The sequence below is a fragment of the Herpailurus yagouaroundi genome, unplaced genomic scaffold, assembly GCF_014898765.1.
Source record: "Herpailurus yagouaroundi ecotype Mexico unplaced genomic scaffold, PumYag 202, whole genome shotgun sequence".
Lineage (NCBI taxonomy): Eukaryota > Metazoa > Chordata > Mammalia > Carnivora > Felidae > Herpailurus > Herpailurus yagouaroundi.
This window is the reverse complement of record NW_024412433.1, coordinates 18,455,901-18,478,626: the sequence shown is the minus strand read 5'-3', so window position 1 is coordinate 18,478,626 and position 22,726 is coordinate 18,455,901. Positions and strand designations below refer to the sequence as shown.

The following is a 22,726-nucleotide window of genomic DNA, read 5'->3' as shown; positions in this document are numbered from 1 at the left end:
TGGGGCTCAGCAATCTGTGGTTTAAGCTCCATCCTGATGCCCCGTGAACTTTGACAACCATTGCTGTAGAGTCAGGAACCTTGCTCAAGGTGGGAGGCCAGGTGGTCCTGTGGGAAGCACTTGGGCTATTCAGATCCCTGCCCTGATAAGTGGCCAAGTAAGGTGAGCTCACCTCTCAGGGTTGTTCTTCCATGAAGATCACAGGGGTCCCTAAACTTTCATGTGCATAAGAATCACCTGGTGTGCTTTTTTAAAATGTATTTTCCTGACCCCCATTTTAGGACATCTAATTCTTCAGAGTAAGACCCAGGAATTTATAGATTAAACAGCCTCCCAGGTGGTCCTGATGTGGGTGGCTGAAAAGCCCTGGTGTAGAAGGCCTTTCATGTAGGTGACTGTGACTATATTTATCCTTAGAACATCTCAAGGGATGTTGGGACCAGTATTGAGCTGGATGCACGGGTCTGGGGAGGCTCCCTCACAGTGGTATTTTCATCAAGTGAGTCTGACCTGGGAGCAGTGTTGAAAGGCCACACGTGTGCACAGAGTCGGCATATTTTGGGGTGGTGGGGTGTGTAGGGGCAGCACCTAACCAATATGTGCATATTAGGTTATACCCACTTCCTGGCTGGTATAAGAATGTTTCCCACCGTGAGAGCCAGGCTTGTGGGTGGAGCAGGACTGGCTACAAAGATGGTCTGGGTGGTGGGATCAGTAAGAAGTGGGGTGGCACCAGAGCCTGATGTGGAACCCCAGAGGTTCTGGGAGCTGGAGACAGATCCTTGCTCAGTGTCTCCGGGCGGCCTCAGGACCTTGATTCACCTGGTCGCTGGATGCCCTCAGGGTGCAGTTCCCCCAAGCCACCACCAGGGGTCTCTGAGGCTCCCTGCAAACCTTGTCAATCTGCTTTAAGTCTCTGCTCTCCCTTCTTGGGCCCCTGAGCGCCTGCAGCACCATCCAATCTCGAGGTGACCTTGGAGGTCACCAGGCACCACAGAGAGGAGGGGGCTCCCGCTTTCAGGGCCCATGCCTGTGGTCTCAGCATCAGCTGGTGGCCAAGGCCCGGGTAGATGTTCTCTAAATGCCATTCCGACTTGCTTCCCCACCCCCACCTCAAGAGAGCCAACCTGAATGGTGGGCCCCCCTCCTCTGCCAGTCCCCTCCTCCTTCTTCACTGGCAGTGCTGGGAAACACAGGTCATGGCTTGGGAATGTGGCCCTGGGTTGGGGGGGGGGGTGGGTAGTGATAGGAGGAAGGAAAAGGACATATGACTTCTCAACAGCTCCCCTGTTCTGCTGCTGATCTCCAAGCCCTTTCCCCAGCCCTGGTACAGAAGGATGCTAGTTGTGGGGCATTACGGGGGAAGCAGCCCCTGCCTCGTGACTGTTGGTCCTGGTAGAGCTGACAGGGTGAGGGACAGTTGCCAACAGGTACCCCTGATAGAGCCTGAAGGAGGAGGGGTGAATGCAGGCCCGGTGCCCCTGGGTGGTACAGGGCCAAACCTGCCATGGCAGTAGTGTGGAGGCAGAGGTGGTATTCTGGGCCCCCTCAGGTTGAGGAGGGTATTTCTGGGAAGAGGCTGAAGGTCCTGACAGTTCCCTGATTCTCAGCACCAGAAAAAACAGGGTATGGCCTGGCTCCAGGATTTGAAGCTTGTCAGCACATTCCCACGTGGGGAACAAGGGGCGTCATAGGGGCCACTTGCCATCGGCCCCTCATCTGGTGGGTATGTCAAAGTGAACGGGTCAGGGCAAGCATCTTAGGTGCTGCAGTGAAGGTAGCACCCCCATCTTTCCCTGGGGACTGAGGCCCCCGCACTTTGAGTCAAGGTACCACCGAGGGGGCTTTGCTCTTGTCAGGGTCTAGAAACTGTAAAGAGAGAAAAGGCAGGTCCTGCTGCTTGGGAATGAGCAGGGTGGCTAAATCCAGCCTGGCTGCGCTCTGCCCCTCCCCTCTCCTCCCCCTCCACTCCAGGGCCCGCACTGCTTGTGGTCTTAGCAGGCACCACCTTCCCAGCCAGCTGCCTGCCTGCCACCGAGCCTGTCCCTGCCCTGCCAGCCCCCACCTCCTCCTTCCCCTCCTCGGGCTTCTTCCCCTCCCCCAGGCCCTCGGGTGTAGAGCCTCTGAGTGAGTGGGGCTAGGCAGGCTGGGATCTTGCTCCCTGGGGAGCTGGGTGGGGTGGGCAGTGGGCAGGCAGCAGGAGGGCCTGGTGCCAGGGCAGAGCCTTCAGGACAGGCACAGCCTGGGGTCTGTGTGCAGAGTGTCGGGTGAGTTGGGGTGCGGCCCTGTGGGGGGGCTGGGCCACAGGGGCTTGGGGTGGGGGAACCAGGAGGAGGGGCCAGGGGGCTGTGGTGGATTCATGTCTGTATTTGGTAGTCGGATAGGAGCCAGCTCAGTGAGGCTGGGCCCCTGGCCAGTTGCAGGAGAGGGCGTCAGGGCCCTGGGGACACCCCTCCCCCAAAGCAGACACTTGTGCCCCCCTCCTCTCCCGGTCTCAGCTGCCCTTCTCTGTGGATCACTCAAACTGCTTTTCCATCCCCTGAGAGTTTTGGGGTCCATGCTCTAGGGCTGGGGCCAACAGGTGCCCCTGGGGTATTTGGGGCAGGAAGCTGAGAAGGGAGAGGGGGAAGGGCAGGCTGGACAGTGCCGCCTCATTGGCCCTGGCACTGTCCGGATGGGGCTTGTCTGAGGTGTGTGTTCCTCTGCACCAGGCCCAGCTCACCCAAGAAACGGGTCCCTGGCTGTACCACTCTGGGGACCATCTGCATTAGGAACCTGCAGTTCCATGCCAGGAATGTGGGTTCTCTGCTCCAGTGGAATTCTAAGCCTCCTTTCGGGCCCAGACGGCAGCCCCTCTGGTGCCTGAATGCCTTGTCCCAGGCTATTGCCTATGGTTCTTCCCCCCCCACCCCCAGGAGGGTCAGCAGCGTCAGTGTTAGGAGAGTCTGTGGCAGAGAAGGATTCATGGGCTCAGGGACAGGAAACACCTGAGCAAGGTCATGCAGCAAGCAAGTAGGAACCCCATGAAGTGAAATCAGGGCAGGACTGGCCTATGTCCTGGGCTTTGCGGGACATTCCAGACCTTATCAGGCCCTTGATCTGGGCTGGTCTAGCCAGCTCTGTCATTCTCTCTGACCCTTCTTCCGCCCCCCCCCCCCCCCCCGGTGTCTCTTTCTGTGCCACTGTCTCTCTTCTGTCTCTTTTCCAGGAGGGTCCACATCACCTTTCAGCAGCCCCATCACCTCTGATGAGGAATACCTGAGTCCCCCAGAGGAGTTTCCAGAGCCTGGGGAGACTTGGCCCGGAACCCCCGCTATGAAGCTCAGTCCCAGCCAGAACCGCCGTTCCTCTGACACTGGCTCCAAGGCACCCCCCACTTTCAAGGTCAGACCGCTAAGGCCAGCCCCCAGGCAACCTCATTCCTTCATGTGTGCCTTTGTTCTTGGGGCCACACCAGGTTTTAGCAAGGCCTAGAGCTTGGCCCCATTAACCCTTCTTACCTGGAGCCAGCCTCTGTCAGCCTAGTGTGGAAGAGGTTTCTGTCCCAGAATCCTCTGGCCCCCAGGCCACATCTGGGTCCTGAATGTCTCCCCTGACACTTTGGGGTCCCCCCGCTTCAGGTCTCACTTATGGACCAGTCAGTAAGAGAAGGCCAAGATGTCACCATGAGCATCCGTGTCCAGGGGGAGCCCAAGCCGGTGGTTTCCTGGTGAGTAGCAGGCACTGGCCACCACGGGCCAGCTTCCCCCATTCCAGCCTTGGCCCTGGGAGGCCTGGCTTTGGGTTGAGGGGAGTGGACCCTTTGTGGACTTCCCTGTGATCTGCCCAGGGGTCTATCCCGGGTCCAGTGGTGCCACTCCCTTAACACGCCTTTGTTCAGGCTCATTCAGGGCTTCTTCTGGGGTAGGGTTTGGGTAACAAAAGATCTCCTGTCTGTCCAGTTGGGGATGAATGGGCAGGAGTCGTCTCTTGGAGAAGGCTGCCCATGCCCACCCCCATCAGGTGACAGCGGGGTGATTTTCAAGGCCTGCTCTGCTCCCAGACCTGCGCTAGGCCTGGGCATAACAGTTTGTATCTGAGCTGGCAGAGCCCAGGGTTAAATGTGGGCCTCAGCTGCACTGCTTCCTCCTGGGTGCGTAGAACTTTGATTACTCAGAAGAATCGCTTAGATTCTTATTATTTGGATTCTAGTTTTCATCTGTAATTGATTGTCTGGTCCCCTGTGATTTTTTAACATCGTAAGTTATTTCTTAGCCCTTTTGGGAAGTGAGAAAGCTATCCGTTGGTTATAAATAATAAAAAAAAAATAAGACACGAAGACATTTCAGAGCTTCCAAGAACTGAAGAGTGTAGTTAGGTTCCAAGGAAGGTTAAGATTCAGGTGGGCAGAGGAGTTCTGGAAGTTCCTGGGGGGGGGGGGGGGGGACCTCAAAGTCAGGGTGAAAACTTGGCCCTGTTAACCCAAGGGTGCTCATGGTCAGTGAGACAGATCTGACAAGTGGACCAAAGACGGGGTGGGGGGTGGAGGAGCCTGCTTGGCTCTGCAGCCCCACTTCCTGGTGCAGGCAAGTCAGGACCTGGGCCCCTAGACTGAGTTCCTGTCCTTCTGACAGGCTGAGAAACCGGCAGCCGGTGCGCCCAGACCAGCGGCGCTTCGCGGAGGAGGCAGAGGGCGGGCTGTGCCGGCTGCGGATCCTGGCGGCTGAGCGGGCCGACGCTGGCTTCTACACTTGCAAAGCCGTTAATGAGTATGGCGCCCGGCAGTGTGAGGCCCGCCTGGAGGTCAGAGGTGAGTGCCTCACGCTCTCCATAAAACCCACCCTGCCCGCCGGCCCTGGCCCCCCCCATCCCCAGCCTCTTTCCTGCTCAGATGCCAACTTTCACACAACCTCAGTTAGAGGACGCCAGAACAGAAAGGGCCTTATAAAATCCTGTAATTTGTTGCTTATATTGCAGTCGAGTAAACTGAGGCCCAGAGAGGGGAAGTGACTTGCTCAAGGCCACCTGGCAAGTTGTTCAGTGCTTAGTCTACTATGCAGTACTGCCTTCCCTGTGCTTAGTCGCACCTGCTCCCTGATACTAGCCAGAGAGAGACCCTACTTCCTGCCACCAGCTGTCCTCTCCACACACTCTTCCAAGCTTTGGTCACCTTGCCCTTTCCAGGCCTCTCCCTCACAAACCCCCTCCCTGCCCCTTTGCCCTCCTACCCATCCCATTGCTGTGCAGAAGCTATTGTGGTTGGAGGTTGCAGTGGGGAGAGTCTGATAGCTGGACCCGTTCCGAGGGGCCCTTGGGGTGACTTGGGCTTGAAGCATTGCCAGGGACCCCAGGGCTGTGAGGGTGAGCAGGGCCATGGAATGTGGAGAGGCCTGGGCCCCCAGAGTTGGGGCATGAGGGCAGGGGGCCTTTCAGGCAATGGGGATAGCAGGCAGGCCTTAGCCAGGCTGCCCTTGGGGGGCTGGTGGTGTTCCTCCCGAGGGCTGGCTGTCAACCTTGCCTTCTACTCACCTTTCTCTGTGGGCAGCTCTTGACTGGGAACCCTTCCTTAGTTCTGCACTCAGCCATCATCCCTCCCTTCCTGGCAGGGCGAGCTTCTGGATACCACCAGCCCCTGCTGGAGCTTAGACCCTAACAGTCACCATCACCTTCGCGGGGCCCTCCCTATCTCAGTTACCTGCCCTGTGCCTCTTGTTCTTGGAGCTGCCACTCCTTGGTCTCTGAATTCTTCAGCTCTCCCTGCTCCCATTCCCTGGCCAGTTCCTTCCCCTCCAGGGTCTGGCTCTGCCTTGCTTCTCTGTCTTAACCCATGTCTCAGTGCTTCTCTCTCTTTGGGATTCCTCCTGACATCCCCTGGGCTTTGGGTACCCCTGATGCCTTTTCCCTAGTTGCCCACAGCTTCTGCCCACCCAGGAACCCCAGAGAGCTCTGCGGTCTCTGCCCGGCCTCTGGCTGGCTGCCAATCCCCCCATCCCAAGGCCGATCTTGGAGGGAACTGAAAGTGGCAGCGTGCCCTGGCAGTTTTAGAGGCAGGTCTCCACGTAGAGGGGCCCTAGCCAGGTCTGCGTGGTGTGCGTGCCTGTGCGTGCGTGCGTGTGTGCGTGTGCTGCACTAACCTGCCGCTTGCTGACTGAGGTTTTTGTCTGTACACAGGCGAGTGAGCTCAGGGGGCCGACTGCGCTCCCCCCGCTACCCTCCGAGCCGCGCCCCTGTCTCAGGCACCTCTCGGACCTCGCTGTGTTTCACTGCCTCCTGCCCACAGACCCTGCCGGCCCGCCGGCCTGGACCCTGTCCCAGCTTCCCATTCCCTCCCCTCTCCACCTTATGCAGCATCCTGGGATAGCCCATGGGCCCCTAGGGACCCTTCTTCCCCAAGTGGACATATGGCTGGGCAGCCCCCACATGGACTGAGTGCCAGGAAGGGGCAGCCATGAGGGGTATCGAGACACCCCCCCCCAACTTCTCCCTGCAGGGGAGCACCCAGCAAGCGCATGTGCTACCGCTGCTACAGGCCCTGTCTGTCTCTCCGTTTGTCTGTCTGTGTGTCTGTGACAGTCAGGGAAGGATGCCTCTGAGCTGGTGTGCGGTGAGGCAGAGCGGGACAGGCCAGGGCATAGCCTCTGCAGGATGGAGGGGCCTAGGAGGGCAGGAGGCTGTTGACAAGAGGCTCATGAAGTGGGGGGCAGTGCACTGACCATTCCAGAAGTGGGTTTCAAATGGCACAACACTTTCTATTTCACAAGAGACTAAAAGCCAGAGGCCTCAGGCCCTATGCTGATGAGGAGGCCTGACCAAGTCCTGCTCTGGGCAGGTTTAGGGCTCATTTGGGGCTCCCCTTTTCACTGTCAGGGCCTGGGACGCTCTGTCTGGAAATGAGGGTGTTAGCCAGGCTTGGCCAAAGAGTGAGGGCCTGCTGTAATGGGTGTGGAGGTATTTGGAAAAAGTTGTTTCTTAGCTCAAATAAAGTCCAGTTTGTACCCAGCTGGTGTGCTGTGTTTTTTTTTTTTTTTTTCCGCCGCCGTCTCTGCCCCTACGTGGCCCTCTCAGTTTCCCTGCCCTTGATTCCTTCCCACTTCCCCTGAGTCCACCTTCCCTGGCCCAGCTTGCCATCCTGAAGGCAGGCCCTGGAGTTCCTTGCTGTCCTGGCCGGGTGGGCGGGCTTTCCCTGTCTCCAAAGGAACAAAATGCATCTCTCTCTCTGTATCTGTCTGTCTCTTTGTGTGTGCGTGTGTGTGTGTGTGTGTGTGTGTGTGTGTCTCCCTCACCCCGTGTGTCTCTATTCCTCGCGTGCCCCCCTGTGGCCGCTTTCCCCCCAGCACATCCTGAAAGCCGGTCCTTGGCCGTGCTGGCCCCCCTGCAGGACGTGGACGTGGGGGCCGGGGAGATGGCGCTGTTTGAGTGCCTGGTGGCAGGTCCTGCTGACGTGGAGGTAGACTGGCTCTGCCGAGGCCGCCTGCTGCAGCCCGCACTGCTCAAATGCAAGATGCATTTCGATGGCCGGAAATGCAAGCTGCTGCTCACGTCTGTGCACGAGGACGACAGTGGTGTCTACACCTGCAAGCTCAGCACGGCCAAAGGTAACTGCCCGCTCAGACCCGAGGGCTGCCATGGGCACCCCAGAACTGGTGGGAGGGGACCGGAAGTGTAGGAGCTGGGCGCAAAGTAAGATCATGCGGTACACCTGCCTCAACACTCGGAGTAGCGCCTGGCACAGAGGGCCTTCTGTGTCAGTGTCAGCTGCTGTTCCCGTAGAGAACCAATCTGCTGAGGTGTAGCAGAACCATCCGGACTTGGGTTCCAATTCTGGCCCTGCCACGCACTGCCACGTGACTTCGGACAAGTTACTACATCTCTCTGAGCTTTAGACTATCTGTAAAACGAGATCACGAGACTCGCTATCTTGTAGGGGAATTGGTCAGATTAATGAGATAACATGTGTAAAGAACAAAGTACAGCACAAGGCTGGCAAAGGGTGGCACCTGATAAATGTCACCCATTATTATTATTAATGACATCTCTGACCTGGTCTCTGTCCTCATTGGAAGAGCAGAGATGACGCCTCACCAGCTTGTGGTAATGAGCCCCTTAGGTGACGCTGGAAGTCTTTGTAAAGCAGGAAAGGATCCAGTTGGCATAAGGGGCTGTTATTTCCCCCAGAAGATTCCTTGTGGGCTAGCTTCACGGGGTCTGGGATGGGTGGGAGGAGTGGAGGCACAGCCCAGGCCCAGAGGACAGTTCCGAGGGGAGGTGAAAGGTGTGGGGGAGGATCGAGGTTTGGCTTCCAGGCCCCTCTCCTGGAGCTGAGCGGAGCTTCGTCCTGAGTGGGCAGGGGCGGTGACGGGCTCCTGCTGCTTCCCCAACCACCGTGGCAGCCTGCCGCCCACCCTCGCCAACCTCCACCCTCCTGAGAAGGCCAGGTCTTTGGGTCTTGCCTACTACCTCATTCTGGTGTCTGGGGACCTTGCTGGGCTCTGCCCAGGCTCCAGCTCCTGGCCCAGCTCCCCTTTCCTGCCTGGCATATGAGGGCAGGACCTGTGTTGGGGTTCCTGGGACTCCGTGGCCTTCCCTGCCCCAGTGCTGACCCCCCCCCCCCCCCCCCGCCTCTAGATGAGCTGACCTGTAGTGCCCGGCTGACGGTGCGGCCCTCATTGGCGCCCCTGTTCACTCGGCTGCTGGAGGACGTGGAGGTGCTGGAGGGCCGGGCGGCCCGCTTCGACTGCAAGATCAGCGGCACTCCGCCCCCTGCCGTTACCTGGACTCATTTTGGTATGGCCCTCCACCCTGCAGATGTTGGGCGCCTCCTGAGGGCCAGAGGGCCGGCTGGGGGGCCCCCACTGAGCCTGCTCTGCATGCCCGCCCCTCCCTCCCCCAGGCCACCAGGTGGAGGAGAGCGAGAACTTGCGGCTGCGGCAGGAAGGAGGTCTGCACTCTCTGCACATCGCTCATGTGGGCAGTGAGGACGAGGGGCTGTACGCAGTCAGCGCTACCAACGCCCACGGCCAGGCCCAGTGCTCGGCCCAGCTCTACGTGGAGGAGCCTCGGACGGCTGCCACCGGCCCCAGGTACCGTGGCGTGCCCGGGGCTCCCAGGGCTGCCTCTGTGTGGCCTCGGCCCGTGGTGGGAGGGGCTGCTCTGGGCATCTGGGCAGCTATGTTGTTCTTACAGCTCAAAGCTGGAGAAGATGCCCTCTATCCCCGAGGAGCCAGAGCAGGGCGAGCTGGAGCGGCTGTCTATGCCCGACTTCCTGCGGCCACTGCAGGACCTGGAGGTGGGACTGGCCAAGGAGGCCATGCTGGAGTGCCAGGTGACCGGCCTGCCCTACCCCACCATCAGCTGGTTCCACAATGGCCACCGCATCCAGAGCAGTGATGACCGGCGCATGACACAGTGTATGTGTCTATGGAGGGACCCTGGGGAGTGTCCCCTCTGGCACCCTTTGCACACACAGTACCTTCACCTTCTCCCTGCCCTTGAGCCTTCCCTTTCTAGCCTGCCCAGGGATGGGGCGCTGCCGGGGAGGGGAGTGCGCAGGCGCTAAGAGGTCATGGCCTCCTTCCTTGAGTTGCACGGCGCCACCTGCTGGATCACCGCTCTGCGCCTGGGGTGGCCCCCTTAACACTTGCTGGACAGGCCCGACAACTTGCTGCTGACCAGCTGCAGGACTGTGGGCAAGGTTACGGAACCTCTCTGTGCCTCAGTTTCCTTATCTATAAAAGCTTGTTATGAGCTTTAAATAAGTTAATACATATAAAGCACTCAGAGCGGGGCCTGGTAAATAGCCAGTGGTCAGTAAATGTTAAAAATATTATTATTGCTATTGTTTTTGTCATTGCCATTATTATCCTTGTTCATAAAGCAGTGTTGCTCACACCTTCCTGGAGAAATTTCAGTGAAAAGGCCAGTGTGGGCAGCGTCTGGCTCCAAAAGGATGCTTGGCCAGGGTTGTTAACAATACCAAATAAAGAAAAGGAGCCAGGGGAGAAATACAGAGGAACGTATCTGGGACCGTGTCCTTTCCGCCTCAGATATTTCTCTCGGCGGTATCTCATTTCCATCCTGGAAGGGATCTGAGTCTCATGGGAAAAGATTTATCTAACCCCATCAGACAGCCCATGCTGCGACCGTGGTGGGTGCCTCTTACCGCTGCGACATGACAGAACTTATCTTTCTTGAGCACTCTGTGAGTCCCAGGCCCTGAGTGCTGAAGGCCTGACATCATCAAGGGCCTATAAGGCAGGTACTATTATCCCGGTTTGCAGGCAGGGAAACTGAGGCTTACAGAAGGACAGGGACTTGCCCAAAGGCAGAAAAACACCATCTGACCCTGGCACCCACCTCCTAACCAGGATGCCCCCTGTCACCTGTGCCCCACTCCCCTACCCCACTGTCCAGTGCCATCACTGTGGCTGTGACCCTTGTCCTCACAGCCCCCTCCTCGGGCTGTCTGTTCAGCCCACAGGCTTCCTGTCTCTCATTCTGCTTGAGGCCCCCGGTGGGTGTCTCTTGGGATCTGAGCTGGCATCTCAGCCTCTGTCTGTATCTGGGGTCAGCGGCAGCCCTTGGTCTCTCTTCCTTTATAAATAGTGTCAGCAGAGATAAATGAATGGGTGAGTGTTTCACGTGGCGATAACCACTAAGAGAGGGGAGGGGTGTTTGGGGATGGCCTTGACGTGAAGGAGGACAGTGCAGGCCTCTTCCCCTTCACACCCCCGCCTGAGATGGCCTCCTTATCATCATTCAGGGATCACAGTGTAGAAAAGGAGGATCAGAATCAGAGGGAAGCAACTTCAAGCCATGGTTCCATCACTCATTAGCTGGGTCACCTTGGACAAGTCCATTAATGTCTCTGATCTCATTGGTAAAATGAGGATCATCTTGCAGGGTTGTTGAAAGGATTATGGAAAAAAGTACATGTCAAGTAGCTGGCATAGACTGGGCACAGAACAGACAACTCTTATTATAATTTATAATCTAACATCTTTGGCACTTACTATGTGTAAGGCGTCGGGTACTGGGCCTGACAGGACAAGTTAGCCCTGTCTTTAAGGAGCCACGACACATGTAAGTAAAGAGGAGGAACTACCCACAGCAGTGCCGGGCACCCCGGGGAGGGAGTCAGGGGTGGGGGTACAGAGAAGGCTTCCCAGGCTGGCATTCACTTGATCTGTGTCTTGAAGGAGAAGGCCTTAAGTAAGGGAAGAGTATTCCAGAAGGGAGGAATTTCGTGAGCAAAAACCTGGAGATGGAACTCCTGGGGCTTGTTCAGCGACCTGATGGCTTGTCAGGGTTGTAGGAAGAGAGGGAGACATGGCCGGGTGGGTGTTTGGGCTGAGGGCTTTGGATGCTAGTAGGTACGTCGAGTGCGGTAGGTGCCGTCAAGGTTTCCAGGTCGGGAGGTAGCATGCAATGCCATTGGCAGAGTGTGGACTGTGCCAGTGGAGGGCTTTTTTGGGTGCCGTGCTGCAGACGGGACCAGCAGTGGCCATGCGGGATGAAGAGGGGACTGAGGGAGGGGCCTTAGGAATGAAACCTGTCAGCACTTTGATGCCCAGGTGTGACCGCCAGAGGTGCAGAAATGAAGGGTAGTTAGCGGGGTAGGAACTCACAGAGGGTGAATCAGTGTGGGAGAAAGATGAGAAGTCACTGGAGGGACAGCCAAGAGGGGCTAGGGCTGCAGGTGTAGGCTTGGCAGACTGGACTTCGGGTTTGCTGCAGGGTGGACGTGCTTCTTGCTGTCCGCCCCCCTCTTGCCCCCTCGCTGCTCCCTCAGCGGGTGAGGGTAAAGGGCCAGGCCTGTGGTGGCATGGGTCTGGCCCTCCAAACCTCCTCACTCAGGCTCAGTGTCATTGTCTCCCTGCCCACCCCCCAGACAGGGATGTCCACCGCTTGGTGTTCCCTGCTGTGGGACCTCAACATGCCGGCGTCTACAAGAGTGTCATCGCCAACAAGCTGGGCAAAGCTGCGTGCTATGCCCACCTCTATGTCACAGGTAAGGCAGGCACTTTCTCGGTCAGCTGGCTTCTGCCTACACAGAGGCCTAGGTGAGGGAGGGGCCTCCCTTCCCCTTATGCCCTTTGGAGCCACTTGGCCTTGCCCTTGGCCCTGTGGCTGTGCCTCTGGTCTCCATCCCACTGTCCTGAGGCTTGGTGATCCTGCGGAGCCATTGGGCCCTAAAAGACCCAGCAGACCTCTGACCTCTGGCTTTCAGATGTGGTTCCAGGCCCCCCAGATGGCGCCCCGCAGGTGGTAGCTGTGACTGGGAAGATGATCACGCTCACATGGAACCCCCCCAGGAGTCTGGACATGGCTATTGGTGGGTCAGGCTGCACAGGGCTGTGGGGTGGGGATGGAATGTGGGCAGGGGCACCCAGGCAGGGGCACCCAGGGAGCCAGGATGGGGAGGCAGGACCCAGAGAGGTGTACCAGTGGAGGGTAGGACAGAGCAGGGGACTCGGAACATGGCCAGGAGCTGCTATGCCTGTCTCCTCTCCAAGGTGGATAAAGCCCTGGGTCCGCATCCGGGGAGGCCACAAAGGGGGCCTCCACGTTCCCTTTCTCAGAGGGACTGGGTGTTTGGGTCATGATCCTGGGAATAGCCTCCCCTTCCCTGTGCATATGACTTCTCCCTGCTCTGTACCTCAGTTTCTCCATCTCAGGTTGTGGCAAGAAATTGGGATATGAGTTAAACTCCCTCCATGCCTACACCTGGACCCCATGCCTGGCACCTGGTTGGCCCTGAGCATGGCTGGCCAGGGTGGAAAGAGCAGATGGGAGGTAGGCAGAAGCAACAGGAGAAACTGAGGCAGGTCCTTAGAGCAGACTAATGATGAGTTTCTGGGTCCTGAGCCGGCTGAATGGGGGTGGGGGGACAGGGGGTGTCCCAGCAATGCCCACCTCTAGCAGCTACTTCCCCACTAGACCCAGACGCCCTGACCTACACCGTGCAGCACCAGGTTCTGGGCTCAGACCAGTGGACAGTACTGGCCACGGGCCTGCGGGAGCCCGGGTGGGCAGCCATGGGGCTGCGTAAGGGGGTCCAGCACATCTTCCGGGTCCTCAGCACCACCATCAAGAGCAGCAGCAAGCCCTCACCCCCCTCTGAGCCTGTGCAGCTGCTGGAGCACGGTGAGCCTGGGTACTTCTATGGGGGTGGGGGTGGTTGGGGCTGCTGGGCCAGGGAACTGGGTCTTCGTGGTGGAGGCTCAAGGGCTGATCTAGACATTCTAGCTATGGTGGGAATAGCACGGCTGGGGGCAACCTTGACCAGTCCGAGCACGTTTTCCTCCTGAAAGCTGCATGCACAGTGGGCAAGGCTGAGGCTCTGGAGTCAGACAAGCTCGGGGCAAATTCCCCACTCTGCTACTTCCTGGCTATGCGCCCTAGACAGATAGCTGAACCTCTCTGAACCTCAGCTTCCTCATCTGTAAACACGGAGCTCCCATGGTGGTTGGCGGGTGGTTAAGAGCATACAGGACACTAAGGACCTGGTATTAAGCCCAGCACCAGCTCGTGCTCTTCTCTGTCCAGGCCCACCACTCGAGGAGGCGCCCGCTGTGTTGGACAAGCCGGACATCGTGTATGTGGTGGAGGGACAGCCCACCAGTGTCACGGTCACCTTCAACCATGTGGAGGCCCAGGTCGTCTGGAGAAGGTGGGGCCCTGCCTTGCATGCCTCATTCCCCACATGTGGCCGTCCAGCTCTGGCCATCCTGGCCTGACCCCCACCCTGTGCCCGGATGCTGGGTGACCTCCCTGTCGTGTCTCTTAGCTGCCGAGGGGCTCTCCTAGAGGCACGGGCAGGTGTGTACGAGCTGAGCCAGCCGGATGATGACCAGTACTGTCTTCGCATCTGCCGGGTGAGCCGCCGAGACGTGGGGCCCCTCACCTGCACTGCCCGCAACCGCCACGGCACACAGGCCTGCTCAGTCACCCTGGAGCTGGCAGGTGGGTGACAGGACGCTTCCTTCCCTCTCCTCCCTGTCAGGCCCATGGTCCTTGCCTTATGCCCCCAGGTGCATATACCCTCCTGTCAGGCCTGGCCATCTAATGGCTGTAATAATACGAATGCTAGCAGAAATAACAGTGATAGTACGAATAAGATATTTATTGAGCACCTAGTATGTGCCAGGCTCAGTGCCAGATACCTTCCGTGTATCACCTCATGGAATATTTACGTTAGCCCTGCGATATGGGACTGGTTATTATCCTCATTTGACAGATGGGAAAACTGAGGCTTGGAGAGTATGCTAAGTAACAGGCCCAAGGTCACACAACTTGATAAGGACAGGAGCTGGGATTCAAGCCTGGATGCCCAACACCAGGGCCAACTCCTGGCTCCCGTGTTAAACACAACAGGAAATAGCACCTCAAATGTAACAAGTGTAAGGGGACCAAGTTTAATTTCAAAAAGAAAAAAGCCCAAGCGAGCACATTTGATTAGCAGACTCTCAGCTCTGGGGACCCTGGCTGCCCTTTTGCACTGGTCTATTTGACAGACCCTGCCAGCCTTTGCAGTGAGGACCCTTTTTATAATTTCTCCTTTAAAGATGTAGGCTCTCAACCGGTGGCATGCGTTAAGTAGTAATTGTCTTGTTTTCCGGTTTGTTAATTAACTCTAGGCATATGTACCCGCCACTCAGAACTTCAGATCAGCATGAACTAAACAGTGTTACCTGCTGAGTAGATACAATTCCAACCAAAGGCAAAGAAAGTGACATTTTAGTTAGCACAGGCAGTCATATCTGGATAAATGTACATTTGCTGGTGCTTTAAAAAAATTGTTCAAGTTCACTTGAAACCTTCCAGTCCTTTGACCTTCACGGAATAACCCCCCACCACCTCTGGACGAGAAACCAGATTCCCCGAGGGGTGGGAAGGGATCTTGAGCGTGGAAGAGAAGTGGCCGTAGGGTGTGTGAGGAAGAGGTGAGGGAGCCCTGCTGGCCCTGATATGGATGGGGGATGGGCACCGATCATCTGGGTCCCCGTGTCCCTTTTTTGTGTTTCCTCCCTTGCCCAGCTTCTCCACCTGCCCCCCCCCCCCCGCCCCGACACTTCCTACTCAGCTGCCACTTTACTCCTTGAGCATACCATCTATAGGACTCATTTTTCTTCCCAGATAGAGGAAGAGCCTTAGGGTTTGGGAAGCCCTGGCCACTGAGAGCCCTGCAGCCCAGCAAGGCTGGGACAGTGACTGAGAGAGAGAGAGACACTGTGTTCCAGTTAGCTGGGACTAGAACAGGCCTGGGGCTTGGATCTTCATGCCCCTCCCACTGTGCCCACCACCCCCCAGCCCCCAGGCAGGGCAAGTGGAATTGCCTCCTTCCTCCATATCTGCCCCACGGTAGGGTCTTATTCACTCCCAGGGTGCCCCCCTTTTATCTCTACAAAGTCAGACTGGGTGCCTGTGATGGGTGGTGGTCCCTGCCCTGTGCCCCTGTTCTTCCCTCAGGGCCTGCTCACTCCCACTCCTCTTAAAGCTGAGACCCTCAAACATGCTCAGGAGGTGGGGCACTGGGAAGTCACAGGTTCCTCTGTGAAGCACGCTAGAGTAGGTATTTAATTCCATTCCAAGAATTAGAAGCCACTCTGCCAGGAAATAACATGACCGCATGATATGCGTAGAGAATGAAATCACTGTCACATGTGGGAGAGCAAAGCTGAGGATTGGTATCTGTTCATCTTGTCATCTCCCGGATGGCAAAAGGCCCCTTTAAACATTTAAACAAGATTTAGAGAGAAAACGTCAAGATACGGGCAAATGCCATCCGCAAATTTAATTCAGGGTCACAGCCTGAGCTGCCTTCCAGGGCCCAGGACAGTAAAGTCCGAGGTAGGGCTGTGCAGAAGGGCGGTCACCCACAGGGGGCAGCATCGAGCCACTCTGCGCCAGCCCATTAATGCAGTGAGGGAAGAGGCTCACTCAGCATGGCCAATCCTGATTTTTTCAAGAGAGGCAGGAAATCCAGATTTCTTTTGTGTGTCAAAATCTCCTAGTTTCAGAGCTGGCAAATGAACACTGAGGGTCCAGCAAAGCAAGGCTGCACCCTCTGGCTTAGGTTTTCTGGGATTTGTAGAACATCACATATGGATTTACAGGCAAGGAACTCTGGTGTTCCCAGGGGCTGAGTTTGAGACCCCGGTGGGTGGGGTGCTGGGGTGTAGGGGCTTCTGGTGTTCTGCCTGAGCCTGTCACTGAGGGAGGGAGGGCTTGGAGAGGGACTGAAAAGGCACGCCCTCGTGACCTCAGTGTTGTCACCTTCCCTTCCTCACCCCACCCCTGTGTATTTCAGAGGCCCCTCGATTTGAGTCCATCATGGAGGATGTGGAGGTCGGGGCTGGGGAAACCGCACGCTTTGCTGTAGTGGTTGAGGGGAAACCACTGCCAGACATCATGTGGTACAAGGTCAGAGGGTGACAGAGGCCTCAGGGAGTCCTAGCATGGGGCTGGCTGGGAGCCTGAGGGTGAGGGAGGAGGGATTTCTGGACAGGAGGGGTCTTGGCAACCTTAGGAGGAGGGGAGCCTGGACAGAGAAGAACAAAGGTGCTGCCAGAGGTGTGGCTAGGAGAAGAAAGTGGGACCCAGGGTGCCGTGTGACAATCGTGGGTGTTTCAGGAACCAGGGGACTAACTGGGTGGTGCAGGGCTATTACTGGGAAATAAAGTGGAGCCAGTTTCGGGTGCTGAAGGGAGCAAGGCCCCTGGGGCAGCGATAATATCGAGCCGTGGGGTAGGAGTGTTCCTGGCACTTGAGGTAGGGCTGAGACTGGGTCTCAGTCATGGAGATAAAGGTGGGTCCCAGGTAGAGGTAAAGCCAGGCCTGGGCTGGAGGTGACGGCCAACTCTGCAGGACGAGGTGCTGCTGACTGAGAGTAGCCATGTGAGCTTCGTGTATGAAGAGAGCGAGTGCTCCCTGGTGGTGCTCAGCACAGGGACCCAGGATGGAGGCGTCTATACCTGCACTGCACGGAACCTGGCTGGCGAAGTCTCCTGCAAAGCAGAGTTGGCTGTGCGTTCAGGTGGGCTGGAGTGCGAAGGGAGAAAGGCAGAATGCTTGTTCTCGGGAATGCCATGTGAGCCCCCGGCCAGGAACCACTCACCAGGCCCTTCCCTCTTAAACCACCACTATCTTCCAGCGCCGGCACCCCACGTTGGGCCCCCAACATTCCTGGTCCTCTTTTGTCTCCTTCATCTGCCTTGCCCGTCCCGGTCTCTGCTCTCGTTACTCTCTTGCCTTCCCCCACCTAACACCAGGCATCTCTTCCCCAGCCCAGACAGCCATGGAAGTAGAGGGGGCCGGGGAGGCCGAGGAACAGCGAGGAAGGAGACTCAGCGACTTCTATGACATCCATCAAGAGATCGGCAGGTGTGGGGCCGGGAGAGAGTGCCAAGCCTGGGAGCCAAGGGCGCCTGGGTCTGAGGCTAGGAGGCCTTGGAGAGCCAGGGCTACCTCGATGACGGAGCCCCTCACCTCCCTGTGTCGTCACCCAGGGGTGCCTTCTCCTACCTGCGGCGCGTGGTGGAGCGAAGCTCCGGCCTGGAGTTTGCAGCCAAGTTCATCCCCAGCCAGGCCAAGCCAAAGGCATCAGCATGGCGGGAAGCCCGGCTGCTGGCCCGGCTCCAGCACGACTGCGTCCTCTACTTCCATGAGGCCTTTGAGAGGCGTCGGGGACTGGTCATTGTCACCGAGCTGTATCCTGGGATAGGCTGGGCGGGTAGGGGACACGTGGCCAATTAGCAACATGTTTTATACTTTACAAAGTGGTCCCATTGACCTTTAGGAGGTGCTGACCACCTATTAGGAAATGTTCCCATCGATGATTGGGAGTTCTGAAGACATCTTGTCAGAACTTTACAGAGTAGAGTCTGGAGACTTCTGCAAAAAAACAACACTTTTTAGCTCCCCCACCCCTGTCTTTTTAATTTTTTTTTTTTTTAATGTTTATTCTTGAGAGAGAGAGAGAGAGACAGAGACAGAGGATGAGCGGGGGAGGGGCAGAGAGAGAGAGGGGCACAGAATCTGAAGCAGGCTCCAGGCTCTGAGCTGTCAGCACACAGCCTGATGTGGGGCTTGAACTCTTGAACTGAGAGATCATCACCTGTGCCAAAGTCGGACTCTCAACCATCCGAGCCACCCAGGCACCCCTTTTAGCTTAAATTTACATAGCATTTAGTGGGTGCCTGACAGTGCTCCTAAGTTTTGCCAATATTAACCTATTTAATCCTCGTGTATACCTATGTCATGGAATTTTTTTATCCCCATTTTACAGATGATAAAACTGAAGTATAGAGAGATTAAGTAACTCATCCAAGGTCACATGGCTAACAAAAGACGTGTACATGAAATACAGTACAATATATCGAAGTGGATCCAATATATCCACTTTCGAAGTGACCCCATTTCAGATGAGCATCAGGACTGGTTTTATTTGAAAGGTTGTTTTCATGAAGAATAGATTTTGCCCTTCCATGAGAGCTCTGTTTTTTTTTTTTTTTCAACGTTTTTTTTTTTTTATTTATTTATGGGACAGACAGAGACAGAGCATGAACGGGGGAGGGGCAGAGAGAGGGAGACACAGAATCGGAAACAGATGAGAGCTCTGTTTAAACAGAGGCACACTGTGATAAGGTGGTCAGCTTGTCTCTCCCATTAGCTGGGTGACCATATCCTTCACACCAGCCTTCCAGTCTACACTTTAAGAGCCCAAACCTCAGAAAAATGACCATTTGTTAAATGTCACAGGTCATTCTCAAAAAGAGGCAAGACCATCCATGGTCCACAAAATTCTGCTCTAACTTGGCCTTTTTAAATAGGTAATGAAAGGGTATGAGTGAAGATGTCATCCCCATTCTCCACCCAAGGGAACCTAGGCTCAGAGAGGTTGGGTGACTTGCCTGAGACCCCACAGCAAATGAGAGTTCAAGCTGGGTGGTCCCATCTATGCACCCAGATGATAGGGAAAGGGTGGAAACACAGAACTGGTATTACATATGTTTTAAGGTGAAGGAGAACTCTGTGCAGAGCCAGGATCTGACTTGAGCTCTAGGGGTAGAGGGCACTGCCCGGGGAGGGCCCAGGAGTTGGCCCTACTGTCACTGTTCTCCTTGATCTGGGACATAGATGCACAGAGGAGCTGCTGGAGCGAATGGCCAGGAAACCCACCGTGTGTGAGTCTGAGGTGAGGGCAGTGGGTGGTAGGGGTCAGGTTGGGCACCCGTGGTTACCCACCTGAGCTCTGAGAATTGAGGGGTGGGTCCTGGGCATGCCGTCCATGCCCATGAATAGGCCAGGGGTGGTGGTGGAGAGGACTGTTAGGCAGGCAGGACCAGACTTCCCACGCTGGGACTTGCACAGTCCTCTGTAAATCTCAGTAGGCCCACTGGCCCCAACCTGTGTTGTTTCCCAGTCTTCCCCCCATAAACATTCCTCAGATATTTCTCTCGGGAGGCACCCCACCTCAACTCTATTTAGTCTCACTGCTGTCCCGCCATGGAGGGCTGTACAAATTGTACACTGCACAGTTCTACTTATTATAATGTAAATGGCTCCCTCCTATATTTGTGCTGTGCCCAACCTATACAGTTGTACTTGGAGGCCCCAGATCTCAGAAACCCCAAACCTATGTTTCAGCTACCTCCACCAGCCGGCCATCTGAAGGCCACTTCTCAGGCATGGCCTGATCTCTTGCCACAGCCCTGGTGGTGAGCAAACCTAATACCCCACCCTTGCCCCCGCGGACTTTGGGCCTCCTGTTTCCACAGATCCGGGCCTACATGCAACAAGTGCTCGAGGGAATATGCTACCTGCACCAGAACCATGTGCTGCACTTGGATGTCAAGGTGAGGTGCAGGCGGGGGTGGGGAGCAGGCAGCCCCCGTGGGAGGCAGGCAGTGGGGCATCCCCCCCTCTTCACTCAGCTCCCATGCCTTCCCTTGTGTTCTGCAGCCTGAGAACCTGATGGTGTGGGATGGCGCAGAGGGTGAGGAGCAGGTGAGGATCTGTGACTTTGGGAATGCCCAGGAACTGACTCCAGGAGAGCCCCAGTACTGCCAATACGGCACACCTGAGTTCGTGGCACCTGAGATTGTCAATCAGACCCCCGTGTCTGGAGTCACTGACATCTGGTAATGCTGGCATACTGGGCCACGGGTGGGCCAGGGCCTCTTCCCTCAGTGCCGTGCTGGGGTCTTGCTCGCTGGCAGAGAGGAGCCTCACTAAGCCCAGATTCCTCCTCTGACAGTAGGTCTATTGACCATGTTTCTACCTGCCCCTCATCAGTCAGAGTTGACCCAGTCACTCAAGGCCTTAGCCCTCCCTGTCCATCCTTGGCTTCTGATCTCCCCTAGGTGCGGGGACTTCCCCCTCTGTGGCCATCTTGCCTCCCCGCAGTGAGGGAGGGCAGCTCTTTGGCTCCCAGAGTCCTCTGTGCTTCCTGGGCTGGCCCTGCCATGACCCTTGACTCCTCCAGGGACCTTGAGACCTCTGGGTTGAGAGGCCTCCTGGAAGGAGGCATCCCTGTGCCCATTTGTCCCAGTGAGGACACTCCTCACTAGATTAGCGGTAGCAGAAAACTGCTCACTGCTGGTGGGAGGCGGGCTGTCCACTTACCCCTCGATTACTCTCTTTTCCCCACAGGCCTGTGGGCGTGGTTGCCTTCCTCTGGTAAGGACCCCTCTACACCCAGTTTCCAATGGTCTCCTAGCAGGCCCACCCCTAACATTTGCAGAGCCTGGGGCAGGAGAGCAGTTTAGGGCCTGCAGCCCACCCCTTCTCTTTCTCCCCCCTGCACTGTCAGGGGCCTCACGTGCATGAATGTGGATGCCTCGGGCTGAGAGTCTAAGCTCTGTCTGCCACCACGCTCCTCCGTGAAGGGCGGTCATGCTAGCAGCATGCTTGGGAGGCTGGACAGAGAGAGGCCCGTGCAGGCTCAGTGCCATCTAGGCAGGGTATTATGAGGCTCTGAGTGTTCAGAACAGGCACTAGAAGAAAGAGGCTCAGGCTCAGGGCGGCATATCCCCTGGGCACAGACTCTTCACCTCAGGAACAGGCCGTGGCTGGAGGAGGGACAAAATAGGTCCTCTAAAGCATGGGTGCAGGGCCCAGCTGGGTGCTCAGGTCTCAAAGCAGTACTGCCTCCTCACCTATTTGGCAGTGGGAGGTGGCGGCAGGACAGGCAAGAGTCTGAAAGACTGCCCTCTGTTCGGATTCACCCTGCCTCTGCCTTCCCCAGAGCCCCAGGGCCTCCACCTGTCCCCAGCCCCATGTCCCCACTGGCAGCCCAGGGCCCCGCCCACCTCTCATGCTGGCCCTCTCTGCCTCTGCAGTCTGACGGGAATCTCCCCATTTGTTGGGGAAAACGATCGGACGACATTGATGAACATTCGAAACTACAACGTGGCCTTCGAGGAGACCACATTTCTGAGCCTGAGCAGGGAGGCCCGGGGCTTCCTCATCAAAGTGCTGGTGCGGGACCGGCTGTGAGTACATGGTCCTGAGGAGCCCCCCACCCCTCAGAGTCCCCTCATGCCGCCCCCCACTCCTGACCCAGCCTCTGCCCCTAGATGTTCAGTCTCTCAACTCCTTACAGGCCCTGTTTGCCCATGTGTTGACTGGCTCTCTGAATGAGTGATGGAGCCCTTCTTAACCTTCATTCCTTTACAGGAGGCCTACCGCAGAGGAGACCCTAGAACATCCTTGGTTCAAAGTGAGTCTCTTGCAAAGTTGTGGTAGAAGAGGTGGGGGGAGAGAACATTATTAACAGCTCCATTTATTGAGTACCTACTGTGTGCAGTATAGTCTGCGAGAGGCAATTTATAACCATATGGTCTGTTAGCCTCACAATAGCTCTGCATGGAAAGACATTATTACTCCTGTTTTGCTAATAAGCAAAGTCATCAGGGTTTTCCCTGGCTCTCAAGACCAGCCCTGGTCCTCCTCACTCCTGTGTGTCTGCCTCTGTCCTGCACTGCGGTTGGTGGGTGGCCCGGCTAGACCGGTCTCTTGGTTTTGAGCTCTGTGTGGCCAGAACTCTCACTCATTCATCTTCAAACCCCAGCACCACAGGGCAGAGGGGTGGAGTTCAGCATATGACCCAGAAAGAGTGACTGAATAAACCATCCATTGAGTCTTATGCTGGGTCAACTGAAGGTTGAAGTCATTCTGGTATCCGTCCTTGGATTATGAGCCTTGTCTCTCAGATCATAAATGAGCTCTTTTCAGACACCTGGGTGGGAGACTGACGGAAATATCTGTCTCCGTCTGGCCCACCAAAGCTCCAGATGTCTGGGACGCCGGCTCTGCGTGAGACAGGTGGTGAGCTGGGGAGTGGAGCCCAGGCCAGGGGCCCAAGTGCAGGCTCCTGAGGGCAGCCAATGTGCCAAGATGGTGTAAGAGCCCTGGTGTAAGCCCCAAACCCACACAAAGAGCCACTGACTTTCTGCCCTTCCACTTAGGTTCAGGAATTTTGTCATTCATAGGCACCTTGGCTGTGGGAGTCGTGACAGATCTAAGGGGAAGGGACCCCTAGGAACCCAGACTCAATGCTGCCCAGTCCACTGTCCCCTGCTGTGGACTTTGTCTCTCTGTTGCCAAACCTTGAGGGTCTAGGTTGGCAGAGGACTTTTTCTCAGGCCCTCTTTCCTGGGTTTGCAGACACAGGCCAAGGGCGCAGAGGTGAGCACGGATCATCTAAAGATGTTCCTCTCCAGGCGGAGGTGGCAGGTGAGTTTGC

The 22,726-nt window shown here is 56.7% G+C and overlaps 1 protein-coding gene across 9 annotated transcripts in view; it reads left to right on the top strand.

Moving 5' to 3' along the window:
* The window catches only part of SPEG (striated muscle enriched protein kinase), a 48,521-nt gene that overhangs the window by 14,761 nt on the left and 11,034 nt on the right, over nt 1-22,726 (top strand). For 4 of the 9 annotated variants that reach the window (XM_040450915.1, XM_040450916.1, XM_040450914.1 and 1 more), the window contains 23 exons: nt 3,209-3,384; nt 3,621-3,709; nt 4,614-4,789; nt 7,314-7,574; nt 8,605-8,763; nt 8,870-9,059; nt 9,163-9,386; nt 11,867-11,986; nt 12,206-12,310; nt 12,916-13,122; nt 13,525-13,648; nt 13,766-13,941; nt 16,289-16,401; nt 16,846-17,014; nt 17,265-17,361; nt 17,487-17,687; nt 19,117-19,174; nt 19,758-19,835; nt 19,942-20,120; nt 20,632-20,658; nt 21,321-21,473; nt 21,658-21,700; nt 22,648-22,716. In XM_040450915.1, the coding sequence (XP_040306849.1) occupies nt 3,209-3,384; nt 3,621-3,709; nt 4,614-4,789; nt 7,314-7,574; nt 8,605-8,763; nt 8,870-9,059; nt 9,163-9,386; nt 11,867-11,986; nt 12,206-12,310; nt 12,916-13,122; nt 13,525-13,648; nt 13,766-13,941; nt 16,289-16,401; nt 16,846-17,014; nt 17,265-17,361; nt 17,487-17,687; nt 19,117-19,174; nt 19,758-19,835; nt 19,942-20,120; nt 20,632-20,658; nt 21,321-21,473; nt 21,658-21,700; nt 22,648-22,716 (3,194 nt within the window). Of the gene's footprint in view, nt 1-1,278; nt 2,268-2,382; nt 2,797-3,208; nt 3,385-3,620; nt 3,710-4,613; nt 4,790-6,150; nt 6,980-7,313; nt 7,575-8,604; nt 8,764-8,869; nt 9,060-9,162; nt 9,387-11,866; nt 11,987-12,205; nt 12,311-12,915; nt 13,123-13,524; nt 13,649-13,765; nt 13,942-16,288; nt 16,402-16,845; nt 17,015-17,264; nt 17,362-17,486; nt 17,688-19,116; nt 19,175-19,757; nt 19,836-19,941; nt 20,121-20,631; nt 20,659-21,320; nt 21,474-21,657; nt 21,701-22,647; nt 22,717-22,726 lie in introns of those variants that run through there. The other 5 variants (XM_040450919.1, XM_040450920.1, XM_040450921.1 and 2 more) reach the window with 5 other exon arrangements.